The sequence below is a fragment of the Hyperoodon ampullatus genome (assembly GCF_949752795.1).
Source record: "Hyperoodon ampullatus genome assembly, chromosome: 3".
Lineage (NCBI taxonomy): Eukaryota > Metazoa > Chordata > Mammalia > Artiodactyla > Ziphiidae > Hyperoodon > Hyperoodon ampullatus.
In genome coordinates, this window is record NC_136916.1 from 31,252,788 (window position 1) to 31,267,876 (window position 15,089).

A 15,089-nucleotide genomic window follows, 5' to 3' on the forward strand; every position below is an offset into this window, starting at 1 on the left:
TTTTGTAAATGTTGTGAGGTGTACCTGGAGGTTTATATCTTTGGCATACAGATGTCCAATTTTTCCAGCACTGTTTTTTGAAAAGACTGTCCTTCTCTGCTGAATTGCTGTTGCACCTTTGTCAAAGTACAATTGGCCATATTTGTGTGAAAGTATTTCTGGGCTCTATTCTATTGATCTGTGTCTACCCTTCACCAATACCACACTGTATTGATTGCTGTAGCTTTAGAGTAACACTTAAAATCAAGCCGTGTGCCTGGGCATATCTCTGGAGAAAACTAATGTGAAAAGATACACGCACCCCAGCGTTCACTGCAGCACTATTTACAACAGCCAAGACATGGAAGCAAGATGAATGGATAAAGAAGATGTGGTACCTATATACAATGGAATACTACTCAGCCATGAAAAAGAATGAAATAATGCCATTTGCAGCAGCATGGATGGACCTAGAGATTATCACACTAAATGAAGTAAGTCAGACAGAGAAAGACAAATATAATGTGATATCGCTTATATGTGGAATCTAAAATATGACACACGAACTTATTTACAAAACATAAATAGACTTACAGACATAGAAAACAAACTTATGGTTACCAAAGGGGAAAGGTCAAGGGAAGGATAAATTAGAAGGGTGGGATTAACATATACACACTACTATATATAAATTAGATAAAGAACAAGGACCTACTTACTGTACAGCATAGGGAACTCTATTCAATACTCTGGAATGACCTATATGGGAAAAGAATCTAAAAAAGAATAGATACATATTCTCGTGGGGGCCGCCAGTGTTGCCACCCCCAGCCCGCTGCCCAGCATCTGCTCCTGTACTGGCAGCTTCCTTACGGGGCTCTCCTGAGCGGGGGCTGGAGAATCCAAAAACTTTGTCTCACAGCCCCTCCCCCACTCCAAAGTACTCTGAACGGAGAGAGTGACTTTCTTCTTGGAACTCTGATGTCTGTATGTGTTCATAGTTTTGGGAGATATGGGTATCTAAGCCAGGACATATTAGAGGGGAAAACAAAGCTAAAAACAAACAAGCAAAAAATGGAATTTATCACCATATGGTTGTTCTTTGAGTTTCACTTTCCCTACCTGGTCTGCCTGCTCTTACTAACTTTTCGGAGCCCTGACATGATTGCTTCATGAATTCTCTCCAGCTTTTGAGTTGCAGTGAGTTGGAGAGATAGGGTGGAGTGTGCTCAGCCCATCTTAACTGGAACCAAAAACTCCAGCAGGGAATTTTAATAGAAAATTTGTCTTTGCATTTTATGTCATTCATTTATTCAATCAATGTTTATTGTTTTTATTTTTAAATTTTTTTAAATTAATTTTATTTATTTTTGGCTGTGTTGGGTCCTCATTGCTGCATGCGGGCTTTCTCTAGTTGCAATGAGCGGGGGCTACTCTTCATTGCGGTGCGCAGGCTTCTCACTGCAGTGGCTTCTCTTATTGCAGAGCACGGGCTCTAGACGTGCAGGCTTCAGTAGTTGTGGCACGTAGGCTCAGTAGTTGTGGCTCGCGGGCTCTAGAGCACAGGCTCAGTAGTTGTGGCGCACGGACTTAGTTGCTCTGTGGCATCTGAGATCTTCCCGGACCAGGGCTGGAACCCATGTCCCCTAAATTGGCAGGTGGATTCTTAACCACTGCGCCACCAGGGAAGCCCTCAACGTTTATTGAGTGCCTCCTAACTGCTAAATAAGCACTGTCCTGAGCGTGTGAGCAAATCAGAGAGAGAGAGAGCTGACATACTCATGAAGGTATATAGTTATAGAGTTAAATGGTTAATACTGTAGGTCAGAAGGTGATACATGCGGAGGAAAGGGGAACAGGTAGAACATAGAACAGAGGACCGAGAGAGTGATGAGGGGTAGGTTGCTGTTTTGTTTTTTTTTTTTAGCCGTGCAGCATGTGGGATCTTTGTTTCCCAACCAGGGATCGAACCCATGTCCCCTGCATTGGAAGCGCTGGACTGCCAGGGAAGTCCCTGCTGTTTGAAATAAGGAGGTGACCGCAGGACTCATCAAGCAGGTGACGCTTGGGCAGACTGAGCGGCGTAGCCACGTGGATGTTTTGGGCAGAAGGAACAGTCGGTTCCATGGCCCTGAGTGGGAGTGATGGGTTCTGAGAGCAGCCAGGAGGCCAGTGTGGCGAGAGGGACATGAGCAAGGGGGCCGAGCAGACGATGAGGTCACAGAGGGAAGGAGCAGAGAGGAGAAAGTAGGTCCTTCTACATGATTGTCACGACTTGGGCTCTGTGTGAAGCGGGAGCTGTCAGGAGGTTAAGCAGATAGTGATGTGGTCCAGCTTCTTAAAAGATCACTCTGCCTGCTGAGTGGAGACAGGGCTCTATGGGAGGTATGGAAATAGGGAGACTTGAAAGGAGGCTGTAACGGTAGGATGGTAATGTATGTGTCAACCTGGCTAGGCCATGGTACCCAGATATTTGGTCAAACATTTTCCGGATGTTTCTGTGAAGGTGTTTTTTGGATGAAATTAGCATTTAAATTGGTGGCTTTGAGTAAAGCAAATTCCCTCCCTAATGTGGGTGAGTCTCATCGAGTCAGTTGAAGGCCTTAACAGAACAGACTGACTGCCCCCTCCCAACCGAGCAGGAAAGAATTCTGCCAGCCCACTGCCCTTGGACACGAACTGCAACTCTTCCCTGGGTTTCCAGCCTGCTGGCCTACTCATCAGATTTTGGATTTGCCAAGCCTCCATAATCATGTGAGCCAGTTCTTTAAAGCAATCTCTCTATGTATATTCTTTAAAGCAATCTTTCTATATATATTATGTATGTATACATAATAATAATGTATATATTATGTATGTATACATATCCTATCAGAGAACCCTGATTAATACAAACAGTAATCTAGATAACAGATGATGGTGGCTTGAACCAGGTCATGGGAGCAGTGAGGGTGATGAGAAATGATTGGATTTAGGGTGATTTGCAGAACTTCCTAAATGTTCGTATATGGGGTTGAGAAAACAGAAAGCTTTTGTACAATTTCTACAAGATGACAAATGTGAGAATTCTGTAGAAAGCAGGAAGATACTTAATTTAAAAAACAAAATCCTTAGAACATACACTGGAAAAAAGTTACAATAGTTATTTTTTAAAGTTAATTTTAAAAATAGTTACAAAAACTGTAAAAATACCTTGTCCTAAGATTAACAAGAAATATTATGAACCTATAGGAAAATAAAACTCTGAAACTCTACAGAAAATCATAAAACATGATTTTTTTTTTTTTTGCAGTACGCAGGCCTCTCACTGTTGTGGCCTCTCCCGTTGCGGAGCACAGGCTCCGGATGTGCAGGCTCAGCAGCCATGGCTCACGGGCCCAGCCGCTCTGTGGCATATGGGATCTTCCCGGACCGGGGCACGAACCCATGTCTCCTGCATCGGCAGGCGGACTCTCAACCACTGCGCCACCAGGGAAGCCCCCCACCTGCATTCTTTTGGACACAGTGTAGAGAGGTGTTTTAAGACTTAAAACTGGTATTTTTCTTTCACCCATTTTGAATGAAAGAAAACGGGTAAAGATGCTATCTGGGGAAAAATGCTGGTGATGGACACTGCTGATTTTCACACAGTCACAGGGCTCGCCAGACCTATGGAACTAACTTGGTAACAAGAAAAAACACTAAAAAAACAGCCCAGCTGTTGACAATGGCTTACATCTTATTTCCCATTTCTCTGTTATCTCTTGGTTGCTTTTTTTTTTTTTTTTAATCTGGGTACACTTGATCCTTCTGAAGGGACCTTTTGCTGAATTCTCAATTGTCGGAGGTTTCTTTGAACTTGAGTTTAAATTTTAATTTGCAAGGAAACTGAAGCAGATGGATTTTCTCATCGTGGAAAAAAAAATGAGTGCCTTGATGATATATTTGTTTTCCTTAGCAGGCTTCTGCCATTAAGATTGAAGCTTGAGGATATATTGTTAGATCTTGTGTGGAACAGAAAGTCATTACTCATAGTTTACCAGATTTTAGCATTCTTGCATCATAACACGGAATATCATTTTACATTTAGTATTTCTTTCCAGCGCCATTATCAGATTGCATTTTCGTAGTGAATTCCAACAAAAATTTTATGCTACTGACATTTAATGAAATTTTAATAACGTTGTGTTTTGATGTTAGTATTCAAATAATGTGTTTTGAATTGCTTTCCTTTGAATATATTTGCATTAAAGAGGAACTCAATTTGATTTGGTACTTTAAAGAGTTTACCCACTTTCTGGTAGCTTTAAAAAGACAAAGAGGGGGCTTCCCTGGTGGCGCAATGGTTAAGAATCCACCTGCCAATGCAGGGGACACGGGTTTGAGCCCTGGTTCGGGAAGATCCCACATGCCGTGGAGCAACTAAGCCCGTGTACCACAACTAATGACCCCACGTGCCACAACTACTGATGCCCACGTGCCTAGAGCCCATGCTCCGCAACGAGAAGCCACTGCAGTGAGAAGCCCGCGCACCACAATGAAGAGTGGCCTCCTCTCACCGCAACTAGAGAAAGCCTGCTCACCACATCGAAGACCCAATGTAGCCAAAAATAAGTAAATAAAATAAAATTTAAAAAAAAACAGAAGTAAATTCAGTTTCTTCTTTGCAAGTAAGTTAATAGAAAAGGAACACATTTGCTGAGCTCTGTGGAAGTAATGGCAGCAGACTGCAAATGGTATGAGTTAATGGAATGACTCACATTGGCTATTAGAGTTGCACAATTTTAAAATGTATATATATATTATATAAAGTGCACGTCACAGATTATGAGGGATGATACCCTTGGGTTCTCTTTCTCATTTCTTCCTCATTGAGTCCTAAGGCTGATATATTAAGACATTTAAGAGATTCACATGATTGCAATTCTTGATCAGGGATGCCCAAAATTAAACGGTAATCTCTTGAGAGAGCACGTTTCTCTGTTGGTAGCATTCTCTTAGCCATTTCTGCTAAAATTGTGGTGTGGGCCCAGGCAATTCCCATGAGCATGTGCTTTCCAAAAGATAAACTCACCGGACCTAACTAAAATGTGCTTTCTGGGATGGCTTTGACGCAGCTGTCCGGCTGGAGTTTATTATGCACAGAGTATCAATGTTAAAATGGTGAAAAGAGGGGAAAAGCCCTGCTTGCGAGGCAAGGCTGCCTTTACCATTCTTTCTAAACAGACTCAGGGGCTTTAGAGAAAGTTACTGGTGGGAAATGGTTGCGGGGGTGGGGGTGGGGGGCTGGCGACGGCAAACTAGTCCGCAGGGTCTTTTATCCTTTTTATGCCCAGTTTTGTGGGGAAAGAAATGCTTTTACTTCCCTTCCACGCTCTTAGCCTTATTTTTCTCCCACATTCTTCCTGGGAGTCTCTTCCACCTACAAACAGTCCCGATTTCAGAGCTCTCGATACTTTCTACGGATCTGGCCTGAACTGTGCGGTCCTGAGCTGAGCCGCACACTCGCTCAGGACATTTGCTTCCTGTTCTCTATCTTCAGGGTTTGGTAAGGACGACACTTAATTCTAATAAAACACACAGCTGCGACCCGCAGCGTTTCGCGGAGACGCCGCCACCGCGCGACCGCCGGCCGAACCAGACCGACCTCAGACACGGCGCGGCCTCAATGACGTAGCGCGCAGCCTCCGTGACGTAACCGCGCAGCCCCCTGACGCAGCGCGCAGCCTCTGGGACGCAACTGCGCCCCCTCCGGCCCCGCCCAGGGCCGCCAGGAGGAGCCGCGCGCAGACCCTCATCCCCTCAACCGCTAGTTACGCGGTATCCGTGTAGCGCGGGTCCCGCCGCCGCGACATGTCGGAAAAGCCGAAGAGCCGGGGCCGCGCCAGCGCCCAGGCCGAGCGGGGCAGCGGCGGCGAGGAGGCCCCGAGCACGTCCCGCGGGCCTGGTGGCGCCGCGTCGCAGGGCGGCCGGCGGGCCGAGGCTCCCCCCGCGCCGGGGCCGCGGTCGCAGAAGCAGCTGGAGCTGAAGGTGGCGGAGCTGGTGCAGTTCCTGCTGATCAAGGACCAGAGGAAGATCCCGATCCGTCGCACCGACATCCTGCGGCACGTGGTCGGGGACTACAAGGACGTGCTCCCGGAGCTGCTGCGGCGGGCGGCCGAGCGCCTGGAGTACGTGTTCGGGTACCGGCTGGTGGAGCTGGAGCCCCGGAGTAACACCTACATCCTGGTCAACACGCTGGAGCCGGTGGAGGAGGACGCGGAGATGCGCGGCGACCAGGGCACTCCCACCACCGGGCTGCTCATGATCGTGCTGGGGCTCATCTTCATGAAGGGCAACAGCATCAAGGAGACCGAGGTCTGGGACTTCCTGCGGCGCCTCGGGGTGCACCCCACCAAGAAGCACCTCATCTTCGGGGACCCGAAGAAGCTCATCACCGAGGACTTCGTGCGGCAGCGGTACTTGGAGTACCGGCGCATCCCGCACACGGACCCCGTGGACTACGAGCTCCAGTGGGGCCCGCGCACCAACCTGGAGACCAGCAAGATGAAGGTGCTCAAGTTCGTGGCCAAAGTCCACAATCAGGATCCCAAAGACTGGCCAGCGCAGTACTGTGAAGCTTTGGCGGAGGAGGAGGCCAGGGCCAGACCCCAGACCGGGGACGCGGCCCCAACCCCAGCCCCTTCCTCTTGAAACCTGAGACAGGCTCGGAGAGACCCCGGGGAAGGGCTTGGGGTGGGAGGGAGCATCTTGCTGTAACCCTTAAATGTGTGTAGTAGTTTTAGGATGTGTTTGCAGTCTTCTTGTGATATTATAAGTCACTTTGGTTCCGAAAATGTTAGAGGATGATTTATTTTGGTTTGGTTTGTCTTACTGTTTTTTTTTTATTGGTATAAAAATCTTGCTAGCTTTATAAAGCGAATTGGAAAGTTTTGTACCATGTTATGGAAATAGACATTTAAAAGAAAGCCGTCAGTAAGTTGCTTTCATACCAGGGAAATAAAACGAAGTGGCTCTTGTCTGACCTCTGGACTACTCAACTCTGTAAGGAAAAATAAAAGTCTATAAATTGAAAACTAAAATGTAACTGCCTATATCTCTATTTATCTTAATATAGCTATTTTAAAAATATATTTTCCATGTGTATAAGTGTTATGAGTCATTCTAAGCAATGTATGCATTGTATTTTTTCCAGATAATTTTTTGTGTGGCTGACCATTTAGTTCCTTTTTTTTTGGTTTTTTTTTGGGTTTTGGTTTTTGGTTTTTTTGCTACTATATTTATAATAAACACTGTATTTTTGAAGCAAGTAAGCATTGTGCACTTATTTTAACCGTAAGTCATGAGAAGATTTCATGACTGAAAAACAGCATCTTAACAAAAAAAGAAAAATAATTTTTACCACGTATCATTCAGGTAAATAGTGTTTTGTGGAAGTTGCTCTATTTTTATGTGTGTGTGCATATTGGATCATGATGTAAAATATATTTCTTTCTGTGAGTCACAGAGAAGTGTTAATGATTAACCATACCTACTTGAGAATCAGACTAGGTGGGTTCAGAGCCTCCCTCTGCATAACTGGCTGTAGGAATTTAAGCAGGTTAGGTTGTATACAGACCTTTCCTCACCTGTAAAATGGGTTGATGATGCATATTGTTGTGTGTGGTAATGTGATAATTAGATAGGGAAGTATACCTAGAGATCTTGGCACAGTCCGGGGCTGTGGGGGATTTTTGTTGTTATTTTGTTCCTTAAAATTTGTTTAAATTTGTTTATTCTTGGTCTGGAGCAGTTAAAAAAATTTTTTAAGGTTTTCTTTCATTATCTTGTTCTAATCATTCCTCAAATTGGAATTACTGGTTCAAAAATATGACTATTCTAGTCTAACTCTGTTGTATGGTTTTATGGAAAAACATTACTCATGGTATATGGTGAGTAGAGCCCATGTAAACAGTAAGAGCAGAAAGTAAGATCTACCCCAGGTTGGAGAGGTCTCTGTAGTGTAGTGAATAGCGTATGGGGTTTCGAGGTTGTCTGATAGACTGAATTCAAATTACGGCTCATGCTATGGCAACATGGTGATTTGGCATAGGTTTTAAGCTCCCTCAATCTCAATTTCTTTATGTGTAAAATGGGAAAAACAATAATTATAGTTTGTTGTATGGATTAAATGAGCCTGAAGAAAAGCTGGTATAGTGGCCTTTCATTGTATTTCTCCATAGCCTCTGGCAAAATGCTGTTTATATACAGAGGTTCAACAGTTAATTATTCAGCAGGTGAATAAGTATGATTGTTTGGGGGGAAGATACTGCAAATTAATCATGAAATGAGATAAATACTTAAGAAAAATGTGGATTGATCAACCCTGGACTAGAGTCGTCTAGAAGAATCTGGTGGGTATGTGGTGGTGTGGAGCAATGGGTTAGATGACTGGGTTTTACTTTATTCTGTTGAACTGGAATTTGCATTTATTTTATCAGTGAATATAATTGGTCCTTAAAGGCATTCCTTGGTTTGCATTTATTTCAGTGTATGAATTACCTTCTGGCTAAGCATTCTGCTTACTCAATGACCGCTTTCCCCTCTGGGGTGTTCTAATGCTGGGATTTTCATCTGTATGGGGCGGAAAATATTATGCACTTTGCAGTGTCAGTTATATCTGAGGCACATGTTTTCCCCACACTTTCCTTGTAGAGATGTTAACAATTTACCATCAATGGATTACCATTTTGTTTCAAATTTTAAAGTAGAAAACATTACAGACCAGATCAAGCCCTTGTATCTTTTCACCCTTCCCAGAAGTGTCAAGAGTTTGTGGCTATTGTGCCATTGTCTAGTTAATACAATATAATGTTTAATATATGAATAATATATACAGTTGACCCTTGAACAACACAGGTTTGAACTGCATGGTCCACTTACATGCAGATTTTTTTCAATAAATATGGAGTACATTTACAGGCTGGGAGATGGGTATGCGGGGCGTTGTTATTACTGTTTCTCTGGTTTTGCATATGTATGAAATTTTCCATAACAAAAATTAAAAGAAATAAAGGCATCCTAATAAATAAACTTTCAATTGATTTTTTTTAGTAATTTATTACTTGTTATTTCTGAGACTATATAACACTATTTTGAGACTGTAGAATGCATAGTGTTTTCAAGTTTAGCTTCTAAAATATTTTACAATATATTTCAAATAAAATCATGGTTGCTGGCTATGGCTTTTCAGAGACTTTACCTTTTTAATTTGATTTAAGGTAATATGAATTTGAAATTTTAATAAATAATACTTTCCCTGAAAACACAGAAATGTTATTCATTTAATTACTGGATCATCTGAAAGCTTTTTGAAAGCCAAATAATTTTTCCTTCGAGTCTCTCCAAGTGAATAATCAATTTCTTGTTTGGTTTGTTTCCAGATTACCTTTTTCATGCTGCTCTCAGCAGTATGTGTAATGCTGAATTTGGCTGGTTCAATTCTCTCCTGTCAGAATGCTCAGCTAGTCAACTCCCTAGAAGGCTGTCAGTTGGTGAGTAATGAAATGCAGACCTTTTGATAAAGGGCATAGGCTTTGATTTTGAATGAAAGTGATTTCAAAAATAATTTTATTGTATCCTTGGATTTATTCTGATGTTTTAGTGTTGTTTAAGGAATTAACGTTGATTCATTTTTAAAAATTCTCCCAAATTAAAACTGGTTCTACTCATAAGTCAGTTACTAATAGTATATTAGTGTAATGCTATTTTAGAATAAATGTCTTTAGTAACGATTTTATTTTAATATTTGTTGCATTGATTTTTGTCTCCACTGAATTTTTAAAAATCAATTTTGTAAGTCGATTTTAAGTGCCGAGATACATATAAGCTTGATAATGAATGCATCCAAACAATTTAGTTCTCATTTTTCAGTTAAAAAAGAGAACAGTCTTTTCAATCTAGGAAAACCGTATATGGTGTGCTATGGACATGGTAGGGGGTCATTTTGGTTTGTTGAACGTAACCATCATTCCTTATCATAACTTGGCTCCTGCTTCGGTAACATATGCGTGTGGCTCGTGCAGAAATCAGAGTGTGTCCCATGACATTCAGTACAGGTGCAGTGTGACCCCTGATGTGACCCTGGCTGCTGGGTATGGGGGTGCTGGCGTTTGTTTCTTTAACTTAGAGAAGGCACAAGGCTACCTTTTAGAGCCATGCCCCTCATAGCTGCCCATGTACTTGCCAACCTGTGGCCATGATTTCTGAGAGGTCAGGGGCTATGCTGAACTACCTGAAGCTTTTCTGTAGCAGGACAGTGCCTACATTCCTTGTGGCCAAGCCATCGGGTTCAAAGGGGAGCTGCTGCCCTTTACATTCCTCATCTACCAAGGCCAGCAAGTCTAGTGTAAGGTGCAGGCTGAGTGCTGAAACACCTACTGAGTCCCCAAAACTGAGAGCTTAGTCTTGTTATTTTCTGGCGAGCTCACACTGATCATATTTCATCCCAATATGATGTACACAGAGTATCCTCGCTGTAGTGCAGTATTTCCCCAGGACTACCAAGAACTGACACAACCTGGAGCCCCATCACCAACAGAAAGGGCGACTTGCTAACTTCTGTTAGTAGCTTGGTAGCCTCTCTTTTCCTAAGTACTAAATGTGGTGAATATGGTAAAATCTGGCAACCTACACAGGATTAGCCATTTTTTTCTCTGATTCCAATTTTCCAAGACAGAGTGACTGGGGTGACAATAAGTGACAGTGCCTGGAGATCCAGATCCAAAAGAAAGGCAAGTGCCCAGTCTTGAAAGGTTGACTTCTCCTGGTATTAATCTCAGACCCTGTTTCCCTATACTGTATGCTGCATGAAAGGATGGGAAAGATGTAATTATGTAATTATATATAATTATATGCAATTTTATATTTACATATTACATATATTTTATATATTTATATATGCACCATTTATATTTCTTTTTCTTCTGTGATTTGACTGGGACCTTTACCCATTTTTAGATTTAACAGTTATTTATTTGCAAGAGCTCTTTATATATTATGGTTTTGAGTCCTGCAGCTTATATGGTCAGATATATTTCTGGATTGTTATTTGCCCTTTATTTTTTCACATAGAAAAATTTTTAATTTTTGTGTATTCAAAGCTGTTAAAGTTTTCCTTTGTGGTCTTACCTTGGAACCAATAAAAAGACCTTTTCCTTCCTAAGATCATGTTACCCCAATAATTTCCCCTGGTGTGCTTTTTTTTTTTTTTTTTTATAATGAACTCTTTAATATCCTTGAATTTATTTGATGAATTTAACCTTTTCCTCTAAAATGGGTAGCTAGCTTTCCTAAAACTATTTCCTAAGTAACCTAATATTTCCCTGATGATATGAAATGCCACCTGAACATTGAGTCCTTTGGTAGCAAGTTACAAAAACTGACAAAGCCAAAGGCCATTTATTAGAGAAATGGTGGGACCTATTGAATATCCAAGGGGTTAGAGATTAAGCCTGGAAACTGGCTGGTTCCAAAAGAGCTTCTGTGGCTGCAAAAGCCTGACCCAGAGTGGGGGTCTGCAGCGGGAACCCTGAACTCCTCAGGATGCAGTTCTGCAGGAGTGAACAATTCCGTGGTTCTTAACCTCTTTGTCCCTTGGTCCTAGAGTCAGAGTCCAGGGAGGGAGCATTTTGATTGGCCAGGGTAAGAAAAAATCTGCTTAGCTGTCCCACCAGTGGAATCCAAGAGATAATCCCCCAAACTAAGGTACTGTCAGGAAGGGTTGAGGGAAGGAAGGCAGGAATGTATGCTGGATAGTCAAAAAGAGAGCTGGTATCTACTCTGACAGCATTATCATAGGTATGCACACACACATACACATGTGACTATTTGCCTATCTCTGGACTTTTCATTCTGTCCCATTCCCATGTCTGTTTATTCATATTCCAGAACAATACTGCCTTTTAAGAAATTGAAGTGTAGTTGATTGACAATATTATATTAGTTTCAGCTATACAACATAATGATTCAGTGTTTTTACAGATATTACTCCATTTGCAGTTATTATAAAATATTGGCTATATCCCCTGTGCTATACACAGAACAGCACCACTTTTATTACCTTAACTCTATATTTTAATAACTGGTAGGGCAAGCCCTACCCCACCCCCATCCCAGACTTTAATCTACTTCTTAAAAAAGTTCTTGCCTGTTTTTAAAAGTTTAGTCTTCCAGATGAGTTTTGAAATTTTTTTTTTCAAGACTCAAAGGAATCAATTTGAAATTTCAATTGGTATCATATTAAAATCATATTAAAATTATAGATTAATTTGGTGGAGAATGGACACATTCACAACATCATGTTTTCCCTTTCGGGCACATTGTGTATGCTTTGGTTTTATCCAAATTATTTTTATAAATCCTTCAGTGCAGTTTTTGTTTTTCTTCAGTTTTTCTTTAGTGTACATTTCCATATCTGTGTGTCTTTTTCCTCTGCATAATTAAAAATTAACTAATTTTTATTATACATAATAATTTATTATATATAAATTATTATAATTATGAGGTCTATTTTCAATTCCACACTCCTAGCATCCCCTTCAGAAAGTTTTTGGTAGCCAGATATTTTCTGTGCATATTAGTGTTACCATTCTTAAACACGCGTCTCTTCTGCCTACCGTTATTCACATCCCTTTTGTCAGCCAACCCTGTGGCTTGGTGACATTTGTACATCAGCCCTTGGAGCCCATTCCAGCTGTTAAATAGAGAGCCCTGGGCAGATGGACGGATGGTCGGTTGAATGGATGGATGGATAAATGGATGGATGGATAGATGGACAGACGGATGGATGGATGGTAATTTGTTTAACCACCACTTAATGAAGGATCAGTTAGGGATGTTTCTAGTCTTTTGCTAAAATAAACATGGCAGAGAAGATGACCCTTTGTGCACATTCATAACTCAGCAAATACTGAGTGGCTTTTGCTCCTGCTGTGGGAGCTGGTCCAAGTGAGGAGGGTATTGGGCCAAACAAGAGAGGAACGTGCAAATAGATCTCGAGAAGAAATTACTAAGAGCGTCCTTTCAGTCAGAGCATAAGTGTGCACTTTACATTTAGGATGTTGTTCCTAAATTTCCCTCCAAAGATGGGACACCGAGTTCTCCCAATATTGTTGCCTATTTTTCTGTTAGGTTGTTATTTTTCGTAACTGATTTATAAATGCATTTCCTATATTAAGGAGATTGACCATTGTTGTATGTGTTGCAGATATATATTTTTCATAGTTTGTTATTCATTTTTTGACTTTTTTAATAGTATTCTTTGCTGAAATTTTGTGTACTCAAATTGATTTTGTCCATCTTTACAGTTTTACCCCTATGATTCTGGCTTATATGTTAGGGTTTCATATCTATATATTTCATAGATCTGACATTTATTTTGCTATAAATATCATAAAACTTTTATTTTTTGAAAATGTACACATGGACCTTCCATATTTCTTTTTTTTTCCCCAGTCTTTTTCATAATACTTTATTATCAGCACCACTTTTCCAACAGGATTTGCTCACTTTGTGTTTCTTTCTCACATTTTGGTAATTCTCACAATATTTCAAACCCTCCATCAGCAAAAAGGTTATGACTTGAAGACTCAGGTGATGGTTAGCCTTTTTTTATCAATAAGGTATTCTTAATTAAGGCATGTACATTGTTTCCATATTTCTTTTTAAGTTTAATGCTATGTATTTTAAATATCTTTTTGCTCTGGTGAGTGCATTTTTTAAATTATTATTTTACATTGTAAGAGGCTACAAATAGTATATAAGACTCCCAGGAATTTTATTATTATTTACATTTAACTGTACATGCCACTAAATGTACAGATTCAAACTTTGATCCCATAGTTTGTCAAAAGAAATGATATATTTTCTCCTGCTTTATAGTATTTGTATATCTTTTTGTCCTGTCTAGTTGCTTTGACTAAAACTATCAAAATAACGTTAGATATTAATGGTATTTCATCATCCACTTTCTGTTCCTGAGTTTAACTAGAAGCCCCTAATGATTCACTGTCAGGCATGATGCTGAGAGATGGTTTCAGATAGCTATTTTGTCATGTTAAAGCGATAAAGTTAAGGCGATAAAATTCATATTTTACTGATAGTCTTAAAAAATAAAATTGGAGGTTAAATATCAAAGAGGTTTTTTGAGATCTGTTAAGTTTACATACATTTTTACTTTGATCTATTGGTATGTTAGATTATATTAATAGATTCTCAGGATTAAGCTACGTGGATCATAACTGGAATGAAATCTCTATAGTTAAAAAAATTTTGTATAAAAACTTTTTGAATGTATATCTGTTACTTGAACGCATGTTCATGTGCCGGACACACAGTGAGGCCAAACAAACTGAAACATCAGAGTTTGGAGGTTTATTGCAGGACCAAGCAAAAGAGCCGGGTGGCTTGTGCTGCCCAAAGCCCCGAACTTCTGGTAGGGTTTCAACAAAGCATTTTTAAAGGCAAGGTGAGGGAAGGGCGAGGTTGCAGACTTCTTGGTGCAGGAATCCTTTGTCCTTGCAGCTGTCCACTTAGGTCAGGTCGCAATGTTCCTGTAAACCTCCAGCAAGACAAATGTTCTTCTCTGTTCTGCAACTTTTTATCCCTATATGAATGGACTCTTAAAAGTCAGAGTCCTGAGAATAGACTCTCCTGTGTATTTCAGGCTACAGGCAACATTCTTTTACAGAAGGTGCAGAGCCAGCATGGCTAAGTACAGGCAACAGAGCACAAGGGTTAGAGCTAAAGGAATAGATCTAAAATGGAGTCAGGTTTGTTCTTCCCTATTACATTCTTCTTCTCAGTGAAAATGAACTTGGCTTATGCCTAACTTCACATAATATAAAACTAAATTAATTTTATGTGTTTTTTAAGTTCTGTGAAGAAATTCATTTGAAACAAATGTAGAAAATGACAAAAAAATTAAATATGAAAACCGTAATAGGCATACAATTAGGGAAATAGAAATAGGTCATGAAAACTAATCCCTGTGTGCCCTCTAAAAGTAAATAATGTAATTTAAGATTATTTTTGAATAATCTGGAATTTCCTTTCTGATCATCGTTTTTACCTTCTGAAAATTTAGATACCTG

At 40.6% G+C, this 15,089-nt stretch overlaps 2 protein-coding genes across 2 annotated transcripts in view; both read left to right on the forward strand.

The window, feature by feature from the left end:
* ENTREP2 (endosomal transmembrane epsin interactor 2) overlaps positions 1-15,089 on the forward strand; it is a gene marked incomplete at both ends in the record, with an annotated part of 388,800 nt that overhangs the window by 285,956 nt on the left and 87,755 nt on the right. The window contains one exon of the mRNA XM_079699957.1: positions 9,381-9,491. Within this exon, the coding sequence (XP_079556083.1) occupies positions 9,381-9,491 (111 nt within the window). The remainder of the gene's footprint in view (positions 1-9,380; positions 9,492-15,089) is intronic.
* NSMCE3 (NSE3 homolog, SMC5-SMC6 complex component) lies at positions 5,812-6,651 on the forward strand (the record flags this gene model as incomplete). Its single annotated transcript, XM_079700718.1, has 1 exon — positions 5,812-6,651. The coding sequence occupies one exon, from the start codon at positions 5,812-5,814 to the stop codon at positions 6,649-6,651; it is 840 nt and encodes a 279-aa protein (XP_079556844.1).